The sequence below is a fragment of the Manis pentadactyla genome, chromosome 1, assembly GCF_030020395.1.
Source record: "Manis pentadactyla isolate mManPen7 chromosome 1, mManPen7.hap1, whole genome shotgun sequence".
Taxonomy (NCBI): domain Eukaryota; kingdom Metazoa; phylum Chordata; class Mammalia; order Pholidota; family Manidae; genus Manis; species Manis pentadactyla.
This window is the reverse complement of record NC_080019.1, coordinates 148243802-148268431: the sequence shown is the minus strand read 5'-3', so window position 1 is coordinate 148268431 and position 24630 is coordinate 148243802. Positions and strand designations below refer to the sequence as shown.

General features: G+C 34.5%; 1 protein-coding gene across 2 annotated transcripts in view; it reads right to left on the bottom strand.

Annotated features, from left to right (window-relative positions):
- The window catches only part of CADM2 (cell adhesion molecule 2), a 338329-nt gene that overhangs the window by 116176 nt on the left and 197523 nt on the right, over positions 1-24630 (bottom strand). For both annotated transcript variants that reach the window (XM_036898781.2, XM_057501862.1), the window contains one exon: positions 20294-20341. In XM_036898781.2, the coding sequence (XP_036754676.2) occupies positions 20294-20341 (48 nt within the window). The remainder of the gene's footprint in view (positions 1-20293; positions 20342-24630) is intronic.

Below are 24630 nucleotides of genomic sequence, written 5' to 3'. Positions count from 1 at the left end.
GAGGACAACACCAAGACACGTAATAATTAAAATGGCAAAGATCAAGGACAAGGAAAGAGTTTTAAAGGCAGCTAGAGAGAAAAAGGTCACCTATAAAGGAAAAAACATCAGGCTAACATCAGATTTCTCATCAGAAACTCTACAGGCCAGAAGAGAATGGCATGATATATTTAATGAAATGAAACAGAAGGGCCTTGAACCAAGGATACTGTATCCAGCACGACTATCATTCAAATATGATGGTGGGATTAAACAATTCCCAGAAAAACAAAAGCTGAGGGAATTCGCTTTCCACAAACCTCCTCTACAGGACATCTTACAGGGACTCCTCTAGATGGGAGCACTCCTAGAAAGAGCACAGCACAAAACACCCAACATATGAAGAATCGAGGAGGAGGAATAAGAAGGGAGATAAGAAAAGGATCTCCAGACAGTGTATATAACAGCACAATAAGCGAGCTAAGTTAGGAAGTAAGATACTAAAGAGGCTAATCTTTAACCTTTGGTAACCACGAATTTAAAGCCTGCAATGGCAATAAGTACATATCTTTCAATAGTCACCCTAAATGTTAATCGGCTGAATGCACCAATGAAAAGACACAGAGTAATAGAATGGATAAAAAAGCAAGACCCATCTATATGCTGCCTACAAGAAACTCACCTCAAACCGAAAGACATGTACAGACTAAAAGTCAAGGGATGGAAAAAGATATTTTAAGCAAACAACAGCGAGAAGAAAGCACGGGTTGCAGTACTAATGTCAGACAAAATAGACTTCAAAACAAAGAAAATAACAAGAGATAAAGAAGGACACTACATAATGATAAAGGGCTCAGTCCAACAAGAGGATATAACCATTCTAAATATATATGCACCCAACACAGGAGAACCAGCATATGTGAAACAAATACTAACAGAACTAAAGGGGGAAATAGACTGCAATGCATTCATTCTAGGAGACTTCAACACACCACTCACCCCAAAGGATAGATCCACCGGGCAGAAAACAAGTAAGGATACGGAAGCACTGAACAACACAGTAGAGCAGATGGACCTAATAGACATCTATAGAACTCTACATCCAAAAGCAACAGGACATACATTCTTCTCAACTGCACATGGAACATTCTCCAGAACAGACCATATACTAGGCCACAAAAAGAGCCTCAGAAAATTCCAAAAGATTGAAATCCTACCAACCAACTTCTCAGACCACAAAGGAATAAAACTAGAAATAAACTGTACAAAGAAAGCAAAGAGGCTCACAAACACATGGAGGCTTAACAACACGCTCCTAAATAATCAATGGATCAATGACCAAATCAAAATGGAGATCCAGCAATATATGGAAACAAATGACAACAACACTAAGCACCAACTTCCGTGGGACACAGCAAAAGCAGTCCTAAGAGGAAAGTACATAGCAATCCAAGCATATTCTAAAAAGGAAGAGCAATCCCAAATGAATGGTCTAATATCACAATTATCGAAATTGGAAAAAGAAGAGCAGATGAGGCCTAAGGTCAGCAGAAGGAGGGACATAATAAAGATCAGAGAAGAAATAAATAAAATTGAGAAGAATAAAACAATAGCAAAAATCAATGAAACCAAGAGCTGGTTCTTTGAGAAAATAAACAAAATAGATAAGCCTCTAGCCAGATTTATTAAGAAGAAAAGAGAGTCCACACAAATCAACAGTATCAGAAACAAGAAAGGAAAAATCACGACGGACACCAAAGAAATACAAAGAATTATTAGAGAATACTATGAAAACCTATATGCTAACAAGCTGGGAAACCTAGGAGAAATGGACAACTTCCTAGAAAAATACAACCTTCCTAGACTGACTCAGAAAGAAACAGAAAATCTAAACAGACCAATTACCAGCAACGAAATTGAAGTGGTAATCAAAAAACTACAAAAGAACAAAACCCCCGGGCCAGATGGATTTACCTCGGAATTTTATCAGACATACAGGGAAGACATAATACCCATTCTCCATAAAGTTTTCCAAAAAATAGAGGAGGAGGGGATGCTCCCAAACTCATTCTATGAAGCTAACATCACCCTAATACCAAATGCAGGCAAAGACCCCACCAAAAAAGAAAACTACAGACCAATATCCCTGATGAATGTAGGTGCAAAAATACTCAACAAAATATTAGCAAAAAGAATTCAAAAATACATCAAAAGGATCATACACCATGACCAAGTGGGATTCATCCCAGGGATGCAAGGATGGCACAACATTCGAAAGTCTATCAACATCATCCACCACATCAACAAAAAGAAAGACAAAAACCACATGATCATCTCCATAGATGCTGAAAAAGCATTTGACAAAGTTCAACATCCATTCATGATAAAAACTCTCAGCAAAATGGGAATAGAGGGCAAGTACCTCAACATAATAAAGGCCATCTATGATAAACCCACAGCCAACATTATATTGAACAGCGAAAAGCTGAAAGCATTTCCTCTGAGATTGGGAACTAGACAGGGATGCCCACTCTCCCCACTGTTATTTAACATAGTACTGGAGGTCCTAGCCACGGCAATCAGACAAAACAAAGAAAAAAAGGAATCCAGATTGGTAAAGAAGAGGTTAAACTGTCACTATTTGCAGATGACATGATACTGTACATAAAAAACCCTAAAGACTCCACCCCAAAACTACTAGAACTGAAATCAGAATACAGCAAAGTTGCAGGATACAAAATCAACACACAGAAATCTGTGGCTTTCTTATACACTAACAATGAACCAACAGAAAGAGAAATCAGGAAAACAACTCCATTCACAATTGCATCAAAAAAAATAAAATACCTAGGAATAAACCTAACCAAAGAAGTGAAAGACTTATACTCTGAAAACTACAAGTCACTCTTAAGAGAAATTAAAGGGGACACTAACAGATGGAAACTCATCCCATGCTCGTGGCTAGGAAGAATTAATATCGTCAAAATGGCCATCCTGCCCAAAGCAATATACAGATTTGATGCAATCCTTATGAAACTACCAGCAACATTCTTCAATGAACTGGAACAAATAATTCAAAAATTCATATGGAAACACCAAAGACCCCGAATAGCCAAAGCATTCCTGAGAAAGAAGAGTAAAGTAGGGGGGATCTCACTCCCCAACTTCAAGCTCTACTATAAAGCCATAGTAATCAAGACAATTTGGTACTGGCACAAGAGCAGAGCCACAGACCACTGGAACAGACTAGAGAATACAGACATTAACCCAGACATATATGGTCAATTAATATTTGATAAAGGAGCCATGGACATACAATGGGGAAATGAGAGTCTCTTCAACAGATGGTGCTGGCAAAACTGGACAGCTACATGTAGGAGAATGAAACTGGACCATTGTCTAACCCCATATACAAAAGTAAACTCAAAATGGATCAAAGACCTGAATGTAAGTCATGAAACCATTAAACTCTTGGAAGAAAACTTAGGTAAAAACCTCTTAGACATAGACATGAGTGACCTCTTCTTGAACATATCTCCCAGGGCAAGGAAAACAACAGCAAAAATGAGTAAGTGGGACTATATTAAGCTGAAAAACTTCTGTACAGCAAAAGACACCATCAATAGTACAAAAAGGAACCCTACAGTATGGGAGAATATATTTGAAAATGACACATCCGATAAAGGCTTGACATCCAGAATATATAAAGAGCTCACCCGCCTAAACAAACAAAGAACAAATAACCCAATTAAAAAATGGGCAGAGGAACTGAATAGACAGTTCTCCAAAAAAGAAATACAGATGGCCAACAAACACATGAAAAGATGCTCCACATCGCTAATTATCAGAGAAATGCAAATTAAAACTACAATGAGGTATCACCTCACACCAGTAAGGATGGCTGCCATCCAAAAGACAAACAACAACAAATGTTGGCGTGGATGTGGAGAAAGGGGAACCCTCCTACAGTGCTGTTGGGAATGTAAGTTAGTTCAACCGTTGTGGAAAGCAGTATGGAGGTACATCAAAATGCTCAAAACACTTACCATTTGACCCAGGAATTGCACTCCTAGGAATTTACCCTAAGAATGCAGCAATCAAGTATGAGAAAGATCAGTGCACCCCTATGTTTATCGCAGCACTATTTACAATAGCCAAGAATTGGAAGCAACCTAAATGTCCATGGATAGATGAATGGATAAAGAAGAGGTGGTACATATACACAATGGAATACTACTCAGCCATAAGAAAAGGGCAAATCCAACCATTTGCAGCAACATGGATGGAGCTGGAGGGTATTATGCTCAGTGAAACAAGCCAAGCAGAGAAAGAGAAATATCAAATGATTTCACTTATCTGTGGAATATAAGAACAAAGGAAAAACTGAAGGAACAAAACAGCACCAGAATCACAGAACTCAAGAATGGACTAACAGGTACCAAAGGGAAAGGGACTGGGGAGGATGGGTGGGTAGGGAGGGATAAGGTGGGGGAGAAGTAGGGGGCATTAAGATTAGCATGCATGGGGTGCTAGGAGAAAAGGGAGGGCTGTACAACACAGAGAAGGGAAATAGTGATTCTACAACATTTTCTATGCTGACGGACAGTGACTGTAAAGGGGTTTATAGGGGAGACCTGTTATAGGGGAAAGCCTAGTAAACATAATATTCATCATGGAAGTGTAGATTAGTGATACGAAAAACAAAACAAACAAAAACAAACAAATAAACAAACAAAAAAAAAGAGCAATTCCAGTGTGGTAACTTCCAATGAGTTCTACACAAGGGTATAAAGGGTATATAAAAGTGTAGGCAAAGGATCTGTTTGTGTTTATACAGAGGATCAAAGCCTAATTGGGCTACCCTAAAAATGAACTAAAATACGATATGAAAAAAACTTCCAACATCAGCACTCTCTGGAAGACTCATGCCAGAAGATGATCATCAAAAAACCCCAACAAAGATCCACGCACTGCTACAGCTGTAGATGCACTCATCCCACCAGCTCCTGGACTTGCCATGGGAATGAAGGAGTTATCTAAGCTGGCCTGTGCATACAGTAAAACAACAAATTTGACTGGATCTATACTGTTGGAACTCAACCAAGAATTAGGAGAAGTGCAAATTGTAGCGCTCCAAAATCTTACAACTACAGACTATTTACTGTTAAAAGAACATAAGGGATGTGAACATTCCCCAGGAATGGGTTGTTTTAATTTGTCTGATTTCTCTCAGACTGTTCAAGTTCAGTTGGACAATATCCACCATATCATAGATAAGTTTTCACAAATGCCTAAGGTGCCTAACTGGTTTTCTTGGTTTCACTGGAGATGGCTGGTAATTACAGATATGCTTTGGTTATGTAACTATACTCCTATTATGTTAATGTGTGTGCGCAATTTAAGTAGTAGCTTAAAACCTATACATGCTGAAGTTACTCTACAAGAAGATATGTCAAAGAAATAATCAATCTTCCCATGTTTTCTTCCGCCTGCTACTTCTATAGCTTTTCTTCTTCCTTCCTAATTACAACCCTTAAATAGAATTCGTGCCTCATATCAAATTTCCCAAGTATCATAGTTCTTCCAAGTGGTAAAGATACCTCAAGACAAATGCTGGGCATAGAAGCTACAGGGCATAAATATGCAAAGAAATAAAAAGCTAACCATTTCAAACAATAAGGCTTCTCTCTCACTTACCAACTTTACATTTCCCTGTATGGCCCCGGAAGATGACTGGTTAGCCAGAGACAGGTAAGATTCCTCAAGGGAGGAACAACCTAAGACAGGCAGAGTCGCAGGGGGGTCATCGGGTGAGAAATTGGGGATCAACAGAGGTGAGGCTTAGAACCTCACCCCCCCTGTTCTGAGAGAAATCTTCTGCATACATGGATATTTTATTGCCCTTGTCTAGCTTGGATTAACACATAGTCTACAGGCACACACCTGATCATCTACATTTGCTCCCTTACAACACTAAACTATGTTTTCTACCTTTATCTTGTATCTATCTACCACTTCAGCATTTTATTAAAAATAATAATAATAAGGAGAGAAATGTGGTATCCACATATAAATCAAGTATAAAAATCAAATGAGTATTCATATTTGAACTGACTGTTTATAGTTCATAATGCATGAGCAAAACTGAAAGTTTCTGTGATGACTGCCCTTGTACTGTTCACCCTGTAACTTATTCACTATGTAAGAATTTGTTCTCCATGTAAGAACTTGTTTGTTATGCCTCAGAAGATTGGATTCTGATGAAAATTAGGCTTGGGGTGGATTAATGATTGTGCATTGAGCATTGACTCCCCTATACAGAATTTTATTGTTGTTAACAACCATTTGATCAATAAATATGAGAGATGCCCTCACAAAAAAAAAAGGAAAAAAAAGTACAGACTTCCAATGTTAAAATAAATAAGTAACTGGGATGTAATGTATAGCATAAGGAATATAGTGAAGATATTGTAACAGCTTGGTAGGGTGATAGCTGGTACCTAGAATTGTCGTGTATATAAATGTTGAATCACTATGTTGTAAACTAATGTAATGTAATACTGTGTGTCAACTACCCTTCAATAAGAAATAATTATCTACCAGAAAAAAAAAAAAGAATGAAGAATTTTTCAGGAGTGGCACAGTGCACAACAGATAATAGGATAATGATTTTAAAAACAGAATCTTAAATTTATGCATGTATTATGCTATTAATCTTTTTACTATCCTACGTATGAATAGGAATGAGAAGGTTACTGCATAAGCCAAACTTTTAGTTCCATGCCTTTGCTAAGTTACCTGTTAAGAATTATAAAACATTTTTTTCCTGTCTATATTTCTTAAGTTATTTGCGGATTTTACTGGTGTAGTTTTTCATTTCAAAAGGATTGACAATACTTTTTAAACCAAGTTTACTTAAAGGAATTCAACACTTGCTCTGGAAATAATCTATTTTCCCTCCAGACTAAAGGCAATATGAGTCAACATTTCTTCCTGATGCACTTCTTCATAAAACAGAGTGACATTTTTTCTTCAATACTTTGTGGGTGTGTATATTTGGTTTTTAAGTTAATAACATATTATATTGCAGCAACAAATTATAGTTAAAAGGAGGGGCTACTAAAAATGCACTATTATTACAGCTATTAATTTACATTTGTTTTGTTCTATATGTTAAACTCAGACATTTTTGTTTTGCCAACTAAAATTTCCATGTCTGGTTGAAATGTCTTCAAGTAAGTCCACTCTAACAACACTGTATTTACTAAACATCAGTGTATACTGTGATATATATAATGTTTTATTTAATACATATAATGTGTCTATTTACAATGTATATAAATTATACACACACACACACATGAATGACAGGGAACAGTAAATAAGTAGGTCTAAATTATTTCATAATACAGAATTATGTTATTATAAAACTATGCTTAGTAACTTTTTTTAAATATGGCTCCTTCATTTACTACATTTTGAGCATGTAAGATCCAAGACCTTAACCTATTCAACTGTGTGTTGTCAAACCCTAACAAAATGCCCAATACGCTATAAGAATTCTTTAAATGTTGGATGCATAAATGAATGAGTTTTTTGCTATTTCTCTCAAAATGCAAGCAAATGAGGAAGTTTTACAAGGCATATAAAAAAATAGAAATGTAATTATTTATCCACAAATAATTTTTCAATACCAATTAGCAACAAGCAAATTATGTAGATATTTAAAGAGCATAATTTTTCCTATATAAGGCTTTATTTTAAAAGTAGTATTCTTTAGACTACATCTTTAAATTATTAAAATATGAAAAAACTTTTTAAAAAAGCATTATTTCTTTTACTTATATGACATATTCTGGGGCTCCTTTAGAAGGAAGCACAAATTATCAAGAGATAGATTAGTGAACAAAACATTGTTCTTTTTTAATTCAAAATTTTAAAAGCTTTATGAATTTGGGAAGTAAGGATACCTCCTGTTCTATTTGAATGATAAGGATTTGAATCAAAGTAAAGATATCAGTCCAGTAGGATGGATTTTTCTATAGCTTTAACAAATATTTTAGAAAAGAGAAAAAAATCTATGATGAAGCTATAATTAAATCACCTAACAGACAGTTATGAAAAGCACAAGCTTTTAAAAGTGTTTAATGTAAGTTATTTAACATTTATCCATCATAAGGGTTTTGTAGATGAAGAAAAAGAAGCTTTAGATCAAATGTTTTACCAATAAAAAAAACAAAAATAAAAATAAACCTAACCTCTTTTGTAATCATATAAATACAACAGAAATTTGTTGTATGAAAGTGACATCTAGCCTGTCAGGATGGATGGCCAAATTGCTAAGAGAAGCAACCACAAACTAACATCAAATATTAGTTTACTGTATCATCCCATATTGTATAATATAGTAAGTTTAAAAAGATGGTTTATAACTTAACTGTGGTCATTTGCATAGCTCATGGCATTATGTGGATCTTTGGTTGAAGGGAAAACGTTAGCTTGATAATTTCATTTGTCTACAAAATTCATTACCTGTGATGAATTGCAAGGAATTAATTTAACATTTATATACTTCCTAAAACACCAAAGGCACAGTACTATTACTCATTCTATCCATCGAGTCAATGTAACTGTAACATTGTACATTGTAACATTCACACTGTAACACCTAAAGCTTGGGTGTTAAGTTTCAAAAATGGTGTTACTGAGTGCTTGGCATATTCTTAGGAAATCAATTTTCTCAGAATATAGATTATCTCTATCTTGTTTACTGGTCTAATATTTGTTGAATAATAGAATGAGTAATGGATTTTTTAAAAAATAATTTTTTCCAACTACTGGTTAGGATCACTAGTGCGTTAAAAATCAAATGTATTTTTACAACTATCTTTTAATAATACAATTGATCAAATAGTTGGTGAATAATATCCATTGTTGTAAATGCTCTACAACAATGTGGGCTTTTTGAACTCTTTCATACAGCATAAAGATAGGTTCTATTGTGAACCTATTATACAGAACATGAAACTAAGGATCAGAGGAGTGACTCACCCCAGTTATGTAATCATAAATAACAACAGGCAGTTTGAATCTCTCCCCACTGATACTACACACATCTCAGTAAGTTTGTGTTTCCTGTTCTTTCTCAGATTACCCTAGGCTATGGGGGTATTTTTTTTTATTTTGGTATCATTAAAGTACAATTACATGTACAACATTATGGTTACTAAACTATCCCCATTATCAAGTCCCCACCGCATACCCCATTACAGTCACTGTCCATCAGCGTAGTAAGATGCTGTAGAATCAATGCTTGTCTCCACTGTGTTGTACAGCCCTCCCCATGTCCCACCCCCACATTATACATGCTAATAGTAATAACCCCTTTCTTGTTTCCCGCCCTTATCCCTCCCTTCCCACCCATCCTTCCCAGCCCCCTCATTGTGATTTTAATTTGGTAACTGTTAGTCCATTCTTGGTTTTTGAGATTCTGCTGCTGTTTTGTTCCTTCAGTTTTTCTTTGTTCTTATACTCCACATAAGAGTGAAATCATTTGGTACTTGTCTTTCTCCGCCTGGCTTATTTCACTGAGGATAATACCCTCCAACTGCATCCATGTTGTAGCAAATGGTAGGATTTGTTTTCTTCTTATGGCTGAATAATATTCCATTCTGTATATGTACCACTTGTTCTTTATCCATTCATCTACTTATGGACACTTAGGTTGCTTCTACTTCTCGGCTATTGTAAATAGTGCTGCAGTAAACATAGGGGTGCATATGTCTTTTTCAAACTGGGCTGCTGCTTTTTTAGGGTAAATTCCTAGAAGTGGAATTCCTGGATCAAATGGTATTTCTATTTTTAGTTTTTTGAGGAACCTCCATACTGCTTTCCACAATGGTTGAACTAATTTACATTCCCACCAGCAGTGTAGGAGGGTTCCCCTTTCTCCACATCCTCGCCAGCATTTGTTCTTGTTTGTCTTTTGGATGGTGGCCATCCTTACTGGTGTGAGGTGATATCTCATTGTGATTTTAATTTGGATTTCTCTGATGATTAACGATGTGGAGTATCTTTTCATGTGCCTGTTGGCCATTTGAATTTCTTCTTTGGAGAAGTCTTCTCAGCTCCTCTGCCCATTTTTTAATTGCATTATTTGCTTTTTGTTTGATGAGGTGTGTGAGCACTCTATCTATTTTGGATGTCAATCCTTTATCGGATATGCCATTTATGAATATATTCTCCCATACTGTAGGATGCCTTTTGGTTCTATTGATGGTGTCCTTAGCTGTACAGAGCTTTTCAGCTTGATATACTCCCACTTGTTCATTTTTGCTTTCGTTCCCCTTGCCTGAGGAGATATGTTCATGAAGAAGTTGCTCATGTTTATGTCCAAGAGATTTTTGCCTATATTTTCTCCTAAGAATTTTATGGTTTCATGACTATGATCCATTTCAAGTTTACTTTTGTGTATGGAGTTAGGCAATGACCCAATTTCATTCTCTTACATGTAGCTGTCCAGTTTTGCCAACACCAGCTATTGAAGATTCTGTCATTTCCCCATTGTATATCCACGGATCCTTTATCATATATTAATTGACCATGTATGTTTGGGTTCACATCTGAACTCTCTATTCTGTTCCACTGGTCTGTGGGTCTGTTCTTGTGCCAGTGCCAAATTGTCTTGATCTTGATTACTGTGTCTTTGTAGAAGAGATTGAAGTTGGGAAGTGAGATCCCCCTGCTTTATTCTTCCTTCTCAGGCAGAACTGCTTTGGCTATTTGGGATCTTTTGTGGTTCTTCATGAATTTCAAAATTATTTGTTCCAGTTCATTGAAGAATGCTGTTGGTGGTTTGATAGGGATTGCATTGAATCTGTAGATTGCTTTAAGCAGGATGGCAATTTTGACAATATTAATTCTTCCCAACCAAGAGCTTGGGATGAATTTCCATTTGTTAGTATCCTCTTTGATTTCTCTTAAGAGTGTCTTGTAGTTTTCAGGGTATAGATCTTTCACTTCTTTGGTTAGGTTTATTTCTAGGTATTTTATTCTTTTTATGCAATTGTGAATGGAATTGTTTTCCTGATTTCTCTTTCTGCTAGTTCATTATTAGTGTATAGAAATGAAACAGATTTCTGGGTATTAATTTTGTTTCCTGCAACTTTGCTGAATTCAGATATTAGTTCTAGTAGTTTTGGAGTGGATTTTTTAGACTTACTTATGTACAATATCATGTCATCTGCAAACAATGACAGTTTGATTTCTTCCTTACCAATCTGGATGCCCTTTATTTCTTTGTTTGATTGCCGTGGCTGGACCTGCAGTATTATATTGAATAACAGTGGGGAAAGTGAGCATCCCTGTCTTGTTCCCAATCTTAGGGATAAAGCTTTCAGCTTCTTGCTGTTAAGTATGATGTTGGCTGTGGGTTTATCATATATGTCCTTTATTATATTGAGGTACTTGCCCTCTATACCTATTTTGTTGAGAGTTTCTATCATGAATGGATGCTGAATTTTGTCAAATGCTTTTTCAGCATCTATGGAGATGATCATGTGGTTTTTGTCTTTCTTTTAGTTGATGTGGTGGATGATGTTGATGGATTTTTGAATGTTGTACCATCCTTGCATCCCTGAGATGAATCCCATTGATCATGGTATATAATCCTCTTGATATATTTTTGAATTCTGTTTGCTAATATTTTGTTGAGTATTTTTGCATCTATGTTCATCAGGGATATTGGTCTGTAATTTTCTTTTTTGATGTGTCTTTGTCTGGTTTTGGTATTAGAGTGATGCTGGCTTCATAAAATGAGTTTGGAAGTATTCCCTCCTCCTCTATTCTTTGGAAATCTTTAAGGAGAATGGGTATTATGTATTCTCTAAGTGTCTCATAAAATTCAGCAGTGAATCCATCTGGCCAGGGGTTTTGTTCTTGGGTAGTTTTTTGATTACCACTTCAATTTTGTTGCCGGTAATTGGTCTGTTTAGATTTTCTGTTTCTTCCTTGGTCAGTCTTGAAAGGTTGTATTTTTGTAGAAAGTTGTCCATTTCTTCTATGTTATCCAGTTTGTTAACATATAGATTTTCATAGTATTCTCTAATAATTCTTTGTATTTCTGTGGTGTCCATTGTGATTTTTCCTTTCTCATTTCTGATTCTGTGGATGTGTGTAGATTCTCTTTTTCTCTTAATAAGTCTGGCTAGAGGCTTATCTATTTTGTTTATTTTCTCATAGAACCAGCTGTTGGTTTCACTTATTTTTTCATTGTTTTATTCTCCTCAATTTTATTTATTTCTTCTCTGATCTTTATTATGTCCTTTCTGCTGACTTTGGGCCTCATTTGTTCTTTTTCCAGTTTCAGTAATTATGACTTTAGACTATTCATTTTGGACTCTTCTTCCTTTTTTAAATAGGCCTGGATTGCTATATACTTTCCTCTTAGAAGTGCCTTCACTGCGTCCCACAGAAGTTGGGGCATTGAGATGTTATTTTCATTCATCTGTATATATTGTTTGATCTCTGTTTTGATTTGGTCATTGATCCATTGATTATTGAGGAGCATGTTGTTAAGCCTCCATGTGTTTGTGAGCCTTTTTGTTTTCTTTGTAAAATTTATTTCTACTTTTATACCTTTGTGATCTGAGATGTTGGTTGGTACAATTTCAATCTTTTTGAATTTATTGGGGCTCTTTTTGTGGCCTAGTATGTGGTCTATTCTGGAAAATGTTCCATGTGCACTTGAGAAGAATGTGTATCCTGCTGCTTTTGGGTGTAGAGTTCTGTAGATGTTTGTTAGGTCCATCTATTCTAGTGTGTTGTTCATTGCCTTTGTCTCCTTATTTTTTGTCTGGTGGATCTGTCCTTTGGAGTGAGTGGTGTGTTGAAGTCTCCTAAAATGTATGTATTGCATTCTATTTCCTCCTTTAGTTCTGTTAGTATTTGTTTCACATATGTCGGTACTCCTGTGCTGGGTACATAGATATTTATAGTGTTTACATCCTCTTGTTGGACTGAGCCCTTTATCATTATTTAATGTCCTTCTTTATCTCTTGTTACTTTCTTTGTCTTGAAGTCTATTTTGTTTGATAGAAGTACTGCAACACCTGCTTTTTTCTCCCTATTGTTTGCATGAAATATCTTTTTCCATCCCTTCATTTTTATGTATGTGTATGTCGGGTTTTTTAGCCTGTGTATGTCAGGTTTTGGGTGAGTCTCTTATAAGCAGCAAATAGATGGGTCTTGCTTTTTTATTCATTTTATTACTCTGTGTCTTTTGATTGGTGCATTCAGTCCATTTATATTTTAGGGTGATTATTGATAGGTATGTACTTATTGCCATTGCAGGCTTTGGAATCATGGTTACCAAAGGTTCAAGGGTAGTTTCTTCACTATCTAACCATCTAACTTTAACTCACTTATTATGCTATTATAAATACAGTCTGATGATTCTTTATTTGTTTCCCTTCTTATTCCTCCTTGTCTACTCTTTATATTTTAGGTGTTTTATTCTCACTCTTTAGTGTTTCCCTTGACTGCTTTTGTGGATAACTGATTTTATTTTTTTGCCTTTAGTTAGTATCTGGTTGCTCTGCTTTCCTTGCTGTGATTTTATTTTCACTGGTCACATTTATTTAGCTTTAGGAGTACTTCCACCTTGAGCAGTCTCTTTAAAATACCCTGTAGAGGTGGTTTGTGGGAGGTAAATTCCCACAACTTTTGCTTATCTGGAAATTGTTTAATCCCTCATTCAAATTTAAATGATAATCTTGCTGGATACAGTACTCTTGGTTCAAGGCCCTTTTATTTCATTGTATTAAATATATCATGCCATTCTCTTCTGGCCTGTAAAGTTTCTGTTGAGAGGTCTGATGTTAGTCTGATGGGTTTTCCTTTCTTCGTGACCTTTTTTCTCTCTCTGGCTGTTTTTAATACCCTCTCTTTGTCTTTGATCTTTGCCATTTTAACTAATGTATTCTTTGCTGTTGTCCTCTTTGGGTTCCTTGTGTTGGTAGATCTGTGGGCTTCCATGTTCTGAGAGACTATTTTCTTCCCCACTTGGGGAAGTTTTCAGCAATTATTTCTTCAAAGACACTTTCTATCTCTCTTCTCTCTCTTCTTCTGGTATCCCTATAATGAGAATATTGTTCCATTTGGATTGATCTCACAGTTCTCTTAATTTTCTTTCATTCCTAGAGATCCTTTTATCTCTCTCTGCCTCAGCTTCTCTGTATTCCTGTTCTCTGATTTCTATTCCATTAACAGTCTCTTTCACCTCATCCAATCTGCTCTTAAATTCTACCATTGTTTGTTTCATTTCTGTAATCTCCCTCCTCACTTCATCCCTTACCTCTTGCATATTTCTCTGCAGCTCAATCATCATGGTTATGACTTTTATTTTGAATTTTTTTTCAGGAAGATTGGTTATATCTATCTCACCAGGCCCTCTCTCTGAGGGTTAGGGCACCTTAAGTTCCTTAAAATTCCGAGCCTGCTGGGCTGAGTGTGCCAGGATGATTGTGTCCACCTGTTAAACCCTTGAGTGATTTTGGGCTGGATCAGGTTCTTCTGCCTTTCATGGTGATAGAAGTGATTGCCAGCACGTGGCACATGTGTCAGCTGGGAGAACAAAGTCCCTTCCTGCTTGCTGGTTGCCTTGCCCTTCTCTGCTGTCTGTGGCAGTTAACTGCACACAGGGAGCAGTCTCTGAGTTTATCCCCTAAGCTGCTGTGTGTGAGGCAGCCCTCAGGGTATCCTAGGGCACTGGCAGGGGTCGCAGGTGAGCAGCACGTGTTCTCCTGTGAGAACAGTGCCCCTTTGTTCCTTCCCGACTTTGTATCATCTTCCTCTGCCTGTGCCAGGTGGCTGTGTGCAGGGGGCAGCCTCTGGGTCTGGCCCAGTTAGCTGCACACTGGGAGAAGACTCTGTGTGGTTGCTGTGGGTGGTGCTGCTCCCTAGCTGTTTCATAGCAATGGCAGGTCAGCCGGTTTCTTGCAGTGCCGGGGACGGGAATGAATGGCAGGCTGCTTATTGCTGTGAGGGTCTTCGGAGCTGCCTTGCCACCCAGGGGGTTAGGGCACCTTAAGTTCCTTAAAATTCCCAGCCTGCTCTGCTGAGTGTGCCAGGACAATTTTGTCCACCTGTTAAACCCTTGTCCCTTTAAGACTTTTAAAGCACCCACTTTTCCTTTGTACCAGGGGAGCTGGCTGTGGGTACCTGTTCCCAGTCTCAGTCTCATATTTTACTTTTCCATTTCTCTACTATCCAGTACACCATACAATGTGTGTCTGTGCTCCCAGCGCAGATTACTAGGGCTGATTATTTAGCAGTCCTGTGATTCCACTCTCTCTCCCCTCTGATTCTTTTCCTCCTGCTGGTCAGCTGGGGTTGGGGGAATGCTTGGGTCCTGCTAGTCACGGCTTTGTATCTTACCCTTTTCATGAGATGCTGAGTTCCCACAGATGTAGATGTAGCCTGGCTGTTATACTGTATCTTCTGTTCTCTCTTTTAGGAATAGTTGAATTTGCTGTATTTTCATAATATATATGGTTTTGGGAGGAGATTTCTGCCGCCCTACTCATGCCACCTTCTTGAGAAATCTCCTATTGGAGCTTTTTAAGCTGAAGTCCTGTGCCCTCTAGTTATTCAAAATCATCTCTTTCCCTATCTGGTTGAATTACGACCTAGCCTAAGACTTGCTTTGACTCTAATCTGCAAACTGTAAAATCATTCTAAGCCATGTTACCGAATAATTCAATGCACAACCTGTTGGCCAGTGTCTATCTCTTAAAAAAAAAGAAAGAAGAGAAAACTCTCTCAAATCTTCCTCTCACATCTTTTTCCTCTTTGACAGATGAAAATATTCTTTTTAGATGAAGGTGGTCAAAAGGTAAATACTTACAGTTATAAGATTAATAAATTCTGGGGATATAATATATGTCATGATGACTATAGTTAATACCATATTGTATATTTAAAAGTTGCTGAGAGTAGATCTTAATTATCATCGTAAGAAAAAAAAGCTGTAATTACGTGAGGTGATGGATGTTAACTAAACATTCAGTAATCATTTCACAATCTATATATATACTGAATAATTATGTTGTATACACCTTAAACTAAAACAATGTTACATGTCAATTATATATCAATAAGACTGGGAAAAATCTTGTAAAAATATATTCCCTTATGCTTTTCATTACAGTATATCCTTCTAATTCACATACCATCCTCCTCTCTGAATAATACAGAAATATCCCCACAGCAAATTTTTATAGAGGGAAATTTGTAAACTACTAAGTTTTTTGCAGGTGAAAGAGTATGATTTCTTGCCTTATAGCAATCTTATTACATAAAGGCTTCTGAACAAAATAATTTAATTAGCACACTTATAAAGCTATCTTGGTAATTACATTGTTACTAAAGAAAATTATACATCAGCTCACCTTTGGGAAGCCACTGTGTAGTTTATGCTAAAATTGTATTTCTCAACTTGGGACAATTTTGACCCCCAAACACAATGGCAATGTCAAGAGACATTTTTGGTTGTTAGAGTGTCAGGGAAAGGTAGAGGGGATATCACTGGCGTCTAATGGATAGAGATCAGCAGTGCTGCTACACTTCTTAGAATAAACAAGTCTTGGTAAATATGTCAATAGTGACCTACTATAAAATATTTACATTCACTTTATTCTTTACCTACACATCTCTTCCTTGTTAAAATAGAATGGGGATTACTGGATGCTTGGTCTTTTCTCATATTTGTGTTTACTTCTGAAATGAAGGAAATGCCAAATACTCCGAATAAGGCCATTATGATACTTTCCTGAAATAAAAAGCTATAAATCAAACTCAGTCTATACCTCAAGATCCACGACTTTTGACTGGTATACCAAGAGCTAACCAGAACCATTTCAGCTACAGCATTATCTGGTATTCATTTCCTCTTTGTAAGTCTGGCTTTTCCTAGATGTGCAATTTGTTTTTTCTCTTTGTAATTTTCCAGTAACACTCAAACTCATGAAATTCTTTTCATAATGATGAGAACTATCAGGTAGTTTTCCTTCAACAGCTGTCAAATTCCTTTAAATTGCAGTGAAAAATTACTTTTGTGACAATAATTTCTTTATTCAACAAATATGTATTAATTGTGTGTATAAGACACATTGTTACTACTAAACAAAACATCCGCAAATATAGTTACCTACAGTCATTTAGTCCCAATAAAAAAATCATGAGGTTCAAAATTGAAAGCAACATAGCACTATGATGAAGTATTAATGGAGTTACAGAGGAAGAGATTATACACATTTCTTAGAATCAAAGAAAGTTATTTAGAGAAGCAGCACTTAAAACAATTTAAAAAATGCATAGGATTTGAACTGGCAGAATTTTTCTAGAGGGAAAGCAGAGAATTCAAGGTAAAGTGTCAAACAAAGGGCTGATGTAGACAAGATTGTAGGCTGTGTATAAGGCATGTAAGAATAATTATCTGCAAAGGAGTGCTGATGGGAGTACTGTAGGGATTTATATTTTCAAAGTCATGAATGTCATGCTGAGGAGTTTGGACATTACATTAGAGGAAATAAAAAATTATCTCAATTTGTGATAAAGTGAGTATCAGGCTCAGAAACAAGTTCTAGGAGATATTTGGCAGTGTGTAAACTAAATGCATCAGGGAGTAATTAGAAGCAAAATGTCTCTATTGTAAAGTTGAGCCACAAGGAAGATCTTGAGGAAGGAAAAGACAGCTGTATAAATACAGATAACATTTTTGTTTATTTCTAATTCATAAAAGTCTACGATTGTGGGCTTTACAATACATTATTTTAAGGGCATTTTCTCTACATCTCACTAATCCTAACTTATATTTTAGCTTAAAATAATTGTTTCTCCAGTGTTTTATTCTAGTTATTAGGATAACTATAAAATATTTAGGAACTGAAAGCATTTATAATTTAGGAAATTTTAATTAAAATAAGAAATAAAATTTAGGAATTTATCAAATGAAACTTCTATGTTAATGGTCTGATGTGGTGATGGAAAATGCACAGTTTTCATTTGCTATTGCTGATAGAGTTAGTTATATTCTGGAGGACAGAAACAAATTCAACTAGTTGATAGCTTCAACACTGGAGGTGGATTACAAGGAAAAGGCATCAGAAAGGCCACCTGCCAAATTTCATCACCAGATGGGACACTGTGACACTTCTAAAAGCTTTTTTTTTTATAGAAAAGGTTGCATATCATCATTTTAAAAGACAAAATTAAAAATCAGAACTCATTTTTTTTCTATTTTCAAGCTTTTTATGTTTTTTAAATTATTTTAAAGAAAATTTATCAAAGGCATCATTACATGGATTCATTATGGGGATACAAAAAGAAATAATAATAAAAAAAGAAATGTACACATTAATATAAAGTTGTTTTAGGTTTTATAAATCTGTCATAGGATGGCCTAAGCATTCAATGTTTATTTAACAAACATACGGCATTAGTAGATGATGCATGGTTGAGTCAAATATGATGACTTAACATAAAATTATTTAACTTAGTGTGAAAGTTGATATCTCATTTCCTGTTTGTTAGCCATTTAGTTAACTATCACGTTTTATTTTATTTTGTATGCTATTTAATCTTGAAAATAACAATTAAATAAACAATACAAATTTTTAAAATTACAATAATAGTCCTTAAATTCAGTAGTGTATTTTGAAATATATTCAAATTGATAAAAAGTCAAATAAAAAAACAACTGAACAGTTGTAGTAGATTGTCTCCATGAAAATTTCTATAGGATAAGATTTTTTTTTGTAGCTTTTATTAATGGACAGAAAAAAATTAAAAATTGTTTTTATTTTCCTGATATTATCAAATTAAATTGTGATTTTTATCAGTGTGGGTGAATAGTACATGACCTAGGCAAAATTATAAACAATCTCTTTATATATTGTTTTTCTGTATTTCACAGATTCCCTGTTTGTATTCTCAAGCTCTTCCATTTTCCTTCATAATATATAGACCTCATAGAAGTATTTGCTAAACTTCTTTGCCTTTATAAGATATAATATTATCTTCCTAATAATAATAATAATAGAAAACAAGCACTTACACTACATTAGCTGATTGAATACCTACCAAAATATATATGAAGTAGGTACATTTTTCAGATGAGGAAATTGACGTTTAGAGTGACTAACACTGAAGTCACAGAGGGGAGCTTGGATTCCAGGCTAGCCTTATCTGACTTCAGAACTTGAACTTTAAAACTGAAATATTGATTTTCAAGATCTCACTGTATTCAAAAATATATTTTCTTAAAGAGTTTGTATTTCACCCCATAGGTTGTTAATTTGTGTTTGGATACCAAATATTGTGGTCTTGTAAAAGCATAGCCCATCCAGCTTTAAGCATAGATAACACACAGCCTCAAAAGACTGGCGGACTCAGATCACTACCCACTCATGAGCTCCAGTATGGGCATCTTAGACTTGAACCAAAAACTAAATCACAAATTATAAAATCTAAGGCATCACAAAAGAAAACTGAAAAGGCAATATGGAGGGTAGAATAAAGCTTTCTGTAATTCTGTAGCAGTCACTTATATCATCAGCCTAAAAAGAAATGTAAAGTTAAACTTTAGTATATTATCTGAGTCCAAGGGTCTCAATTTTAGTTTTTGAGTTTCTTTTTGAAAAAGTTCTATTTTTCAAGAATATATTTCATGATTTTTTTTATTCTTTGAGTTTTCCCAAAAAACAAATAGAAAATTTACTTTTGAAACTAGACTTAATATTATCCTATTTTGCAATTATGATATAAAAACATTGGACTTTTTTATAAATCAAGATATATATAAAATATAACAATGGTGTTAAATTTCCTATATTATGAAAAAAACCTGCTACTTTAGTATTCTATGAATTACTTCAGTATTAATTCAACCTAACTCATCAATTATCCCCAACTATGCTGAAAGGAACGACTTAATAAGGAAATGGTAGTAGGATGAAACCATCCAGAGTGGTGGTGTCCATTATAGTGACAGCTAGCCACATGTGGCTATTTAAAAGTAAATTGATTACAATTGAATAAAATTTAGTTTTTAGTCCCTAGTCACAAGATCTTTGTTCATCACAAGATCCACATTTCAAGTGCTGAGTAGCCACATGTAGCTAGCTATTGGCCACTATTTGGGGTCAGATACAGAACATTCCCATCATCACAGAAAATCCTGTTAGACAGTACTGGTGTGGAGGATTATGCAAGGGTGTTATCAATCATCACTGTTCCCTGATCCCTATTTACTTACAGGGCTGCTCAGGTTTTGCATTTTCTTTCATGGTGGTAGAAAAGAAGTCTGGAAATAAAAACACCATCATTGTAGTCCTATTTGCACGTTTGTTGTTTGTTTAGCTTTCATGATCTCAGTTAAGAATTCAGAATATTTCATTTTCTGCCCATAACAGCAACAGAAGAAAATCAACAGAGGGAGATAACTCAAAATTATTAGACAGATCAGACAATAAATGCAAAGAGAAAATAATAGAACTCAAGAATGCAATGATGATGATGAAATGAAAGAAAAATGATATTCTAGAAGAATTTCATCAAACTCAAAAACCTGTAAGTGAACAACCTGTTTCTAAGAAAACAAAGGAAGGGCTTTATCATACACTAGTTTGCAACATGATTTTGCTAAAAGGGAAATATGACAATATTCTTTCACCTTTTACAATTTTGTGCCTAAGAATTTATACAGCTAAGTGGAAAAATGCTAAAAACATTTGATGATAAGTTTAATTGATGCTTATAAGTCTAAAAATGAAAATGTTTTGCAATTACGTAGCAAAGATATTTTACTCTTTTTTGCTACTAGGAACCATCAAGGTTTTTTAAAGTGTTGCATTCTGTCATTGCAAGTTCAAAAAGAACCAAAGGAATAACAAAATAGGACACATTAAAGATGTATCTTAAATCTGTTCTCCGAATATGTAATATGGAAATATTCTAGGATTATGCATGACAGTTTCCCATTTTGGATATATATATCATCAAATCCAGGGAAATATGAAATAGAAATTCAAGATTGGTATATTTAAATTCCTATTAAAGAGCCTAATAAAGTTGTTTTTCATTATCCTTTTATTAGTACATCTATATATTATGCAAAAAATAATTTAAAACTTCAAAAACTAAAAATAAAATGTCTATTGGACCCAGATTGTGAATGGTAATTATATTCTCTCCTAATATATCAAGGATTAATGCAATAGTTCACCATACTGATCGATCATATTTACCTTAATTACAAATGTAAACAAATTTATAATAGTTTATAATTATAAATTTACAAATATAAACAAATTACATTATTGAAGAAGAAGAAAATCTGAGGGCTGATACTACTTATCTTCTAATTTAGTATAAAGCTACAGTCATTAAGACAGTGTGGCATTTGTGAAAAAAATAACCAAATAGATAAATGTAATAGAATAAAGAGAATGGAAAGAAACTCACATAAATATAGTCAACAGATCTTTAATAAAGGAGCAAAGCAATGCAATGGAGAAAGGATAGTCTTTTTAACAAATGGTGCTGGAATAACTGTACTTCCACATGCAAAGACATGAATCTAAACACAGACCTTACACCTTTCACAAAAATTAACTCAAAATGAATCATAGACTTAAATGTAGAATGCAAAACTATACAACTTCTAGAACATAACATAGGCAATATCTAGGTACCCCTGGGTTTGTTGATAGCTTACTTTTAAAATTTATTTAATTTATTTAGTTTTGCGGGGAGATACTGATTTTTTAAGTAAGCTTATTTTTCATATGGGAAGCACAAACTAATTTTTTGATAGGACAAACTAAGTAATAATTTGTAGATACAATGCCAAAAGCATAAACCATGAAAGCAAAAAAAAAAATTGTTAAATTGGACTTCATTAAATTAAATATGTTTACTCTTGAGAAAGACTTTAAAGAATGAAAAGACAATGGGGCAAGTATTTGCAAAGGACATGACTGATAAATGAGTGGTATTCAAAAATGTACAAAGAACTCTTAACATTCAACAATTAAGAAACAACCTAATTAAAAAATTGGCAAAGCTGTACTCATGATTTCTAGAACTTGGAAGTAACTAAAATGTCTTTCCATAGGTGAAAAGATAAACTCTGATACATCCAGACAATGGAATTTTATTCAGCAATAAAATTAAATGCGCTATCAAGCCACAAAAAGACATTTTGGAACTTAAATGCTAATATTGCTAAGTTAAGAGAACAGTCTGAAAAGACCATGTCCTATATAATTACACACACACACACACACACACACACACACACACACACACACACACACATATATATACTAGAAAATGCAAACCTATGTAGCCAGTTAAAAGATCGTGGTTGCCTGGGAATATGGGGGAGGGAAAGAGCAATCAAGAGGTGAAGCCCAAGGGGTTTTAGGGAAGTAGACATATTTTGTATAGTATCGTAAGTATGGCTGCTACATTAAACACTGGGCAACTGTACAACATAAAAAGTGAACTCTAATGGAAATTATGGACTTTATTTAACAGTAATCTATGAATATTCATCAACTATAACAAATGTAGCACAATAATGCAATATGTTAATAATAGGAAAAACTGTGAGTGGGTAGGATGAGGGTGTATATGGGGACTCTGCTTTCTGTTCAATTTTTCTGTAAAGTAAAAGCTGATCTAAAAAAAGCCTATTAATTTTAAAAGAGCCTAATGCACCCAGATGGTAAATAGTAATGACAATCTTTCCAACATATCAAGAGCTAATCCAGTAAGTTTTAATATATCAAGTGATTACAGTTTACTTAACAGACATTTTCTCTTAGAAACATGTGAATGTTGTATGTGCGTGTTTTATAGTTTATTCAGAAAATAAAACTAGAACAATTTGAAAATATTGGGAATTAAATAATGTAGCCACTTTGAAACAAAATCTACTTTTAACTATCTTTAAAAATAGATTTATATAATCGAATTAGCTATTAAATTGAAAATTTAAAATACTAAGTATTAATAACTTATGCTCATGTTATCAATATTAAGTTTCACTTGCCAAAAATCATGTCTCTCATTTTTTGTCCAATTTTTGTTCTCTGTTAAATTGACTTTAACTACAAAAGATACATCGACTTCTGTACTATACAAGCATTCTATCATTTGGGGGCTATTTTTGACTGCCGTTTCATGAGATTAATTTTTGTGTTTAAAATAATGTTAAAACTCAAAAGAGCTTTATAAATGCATACTATTTCTGATAAGCATGATTAGGAAAGACCAGTTGGGAGTACATTATATTATTTTAATGCTTGAATTTGTTATTTTTAAATTTGTAATCTCTCCTCACATATACACGCCTCTTCATTGAGCTTTAAAAACACACAAATGTTAACTTCTATTAATAACAGAAACTTTAGTAACATTTTGAATCCCTGAACTTACATCACTTAAAATAATTGGTGATTGATTTAATTTTAATAATTTGATATTGCAAATAAAATATTGCTATCACATATAAAAGAAAAAATATTATCTCATGACCAGCATTTGCCGGTAACACGTTACTAAGAGTAATGTAATACTAAGGGAATGTGCCATCCCTGAAGATATTTAAAAAATATACTGGGATCTTAAAGAGAGGTTGCATATTAGGCTACCTTTATTAATGCTGTCAAATATACCTTTGCTAAGTGGCATAGATACTTTCATGGTTCTAACATGTGTATATTTCATGAGCTTTGTGAAAATTTTGGGTTCTATTAAAAAAATCTTTCCAAAGTATCCTCAGGCATACATGTGGCATTTTTGTTAATAAAAAGAATAGTTTATTTTAATTTCTGAAAATTTAACCTAAGATAGTTTTTATTTCACTTTTCTCATTTGTTTTATATTCTGGGCCTCTGGACCATAGATAATTTATGGCAGACAAGATAATTAGATAACAAGCATTTCACAAATGCGATTCCAGGTGAGTGAAGTATGTTGTTTTAAAATGTTACTTGAAACATTCACTTCTCTGCTAATAAACCATTACAGCCTGAAACATTTACTCAAGTGCTTTCTATAATAAACAAGAAAAGTAGTAGAAGTGTAGTTGATAGAGCTAACACAGGACAATTTAAAAGACACTGACCTGGGCTAGAGGTCTGCAGGTTTGTGGAGGGAGGACTGGAAAAGTGGGATATTAATTATTTTTCTTTCATAAGTGAATCGGAACAAACAACTCAAATCTGCACTTAATGAAGAATCTCTGCCTATATTTGAAAATATTCGTTTTATATCATGTACATCCACAGTGAAAATGAACATATAAACAAAATAACTAAAAGCTCCCAAGCCCATCGGTACTGAATTTCTCCTATAATCAGAATTTTATTGATGATTCTATTTTATTGTAATAGGTGGGACTAAGGGAGAACCGATAATGTACATTAGATGGGCCATAAAAGTAGCAAACATGTATAGGCAAGAATTCAGTTTCCCTAGGCACAGATTAATTCTCTTTAAAAGAGAGCAAAACAAGGAAGGAAGCACTTTAGAAATACATTTTTTTTAACTTAATGTGTTAAGGGGAAAATGTATTAGTTGTAT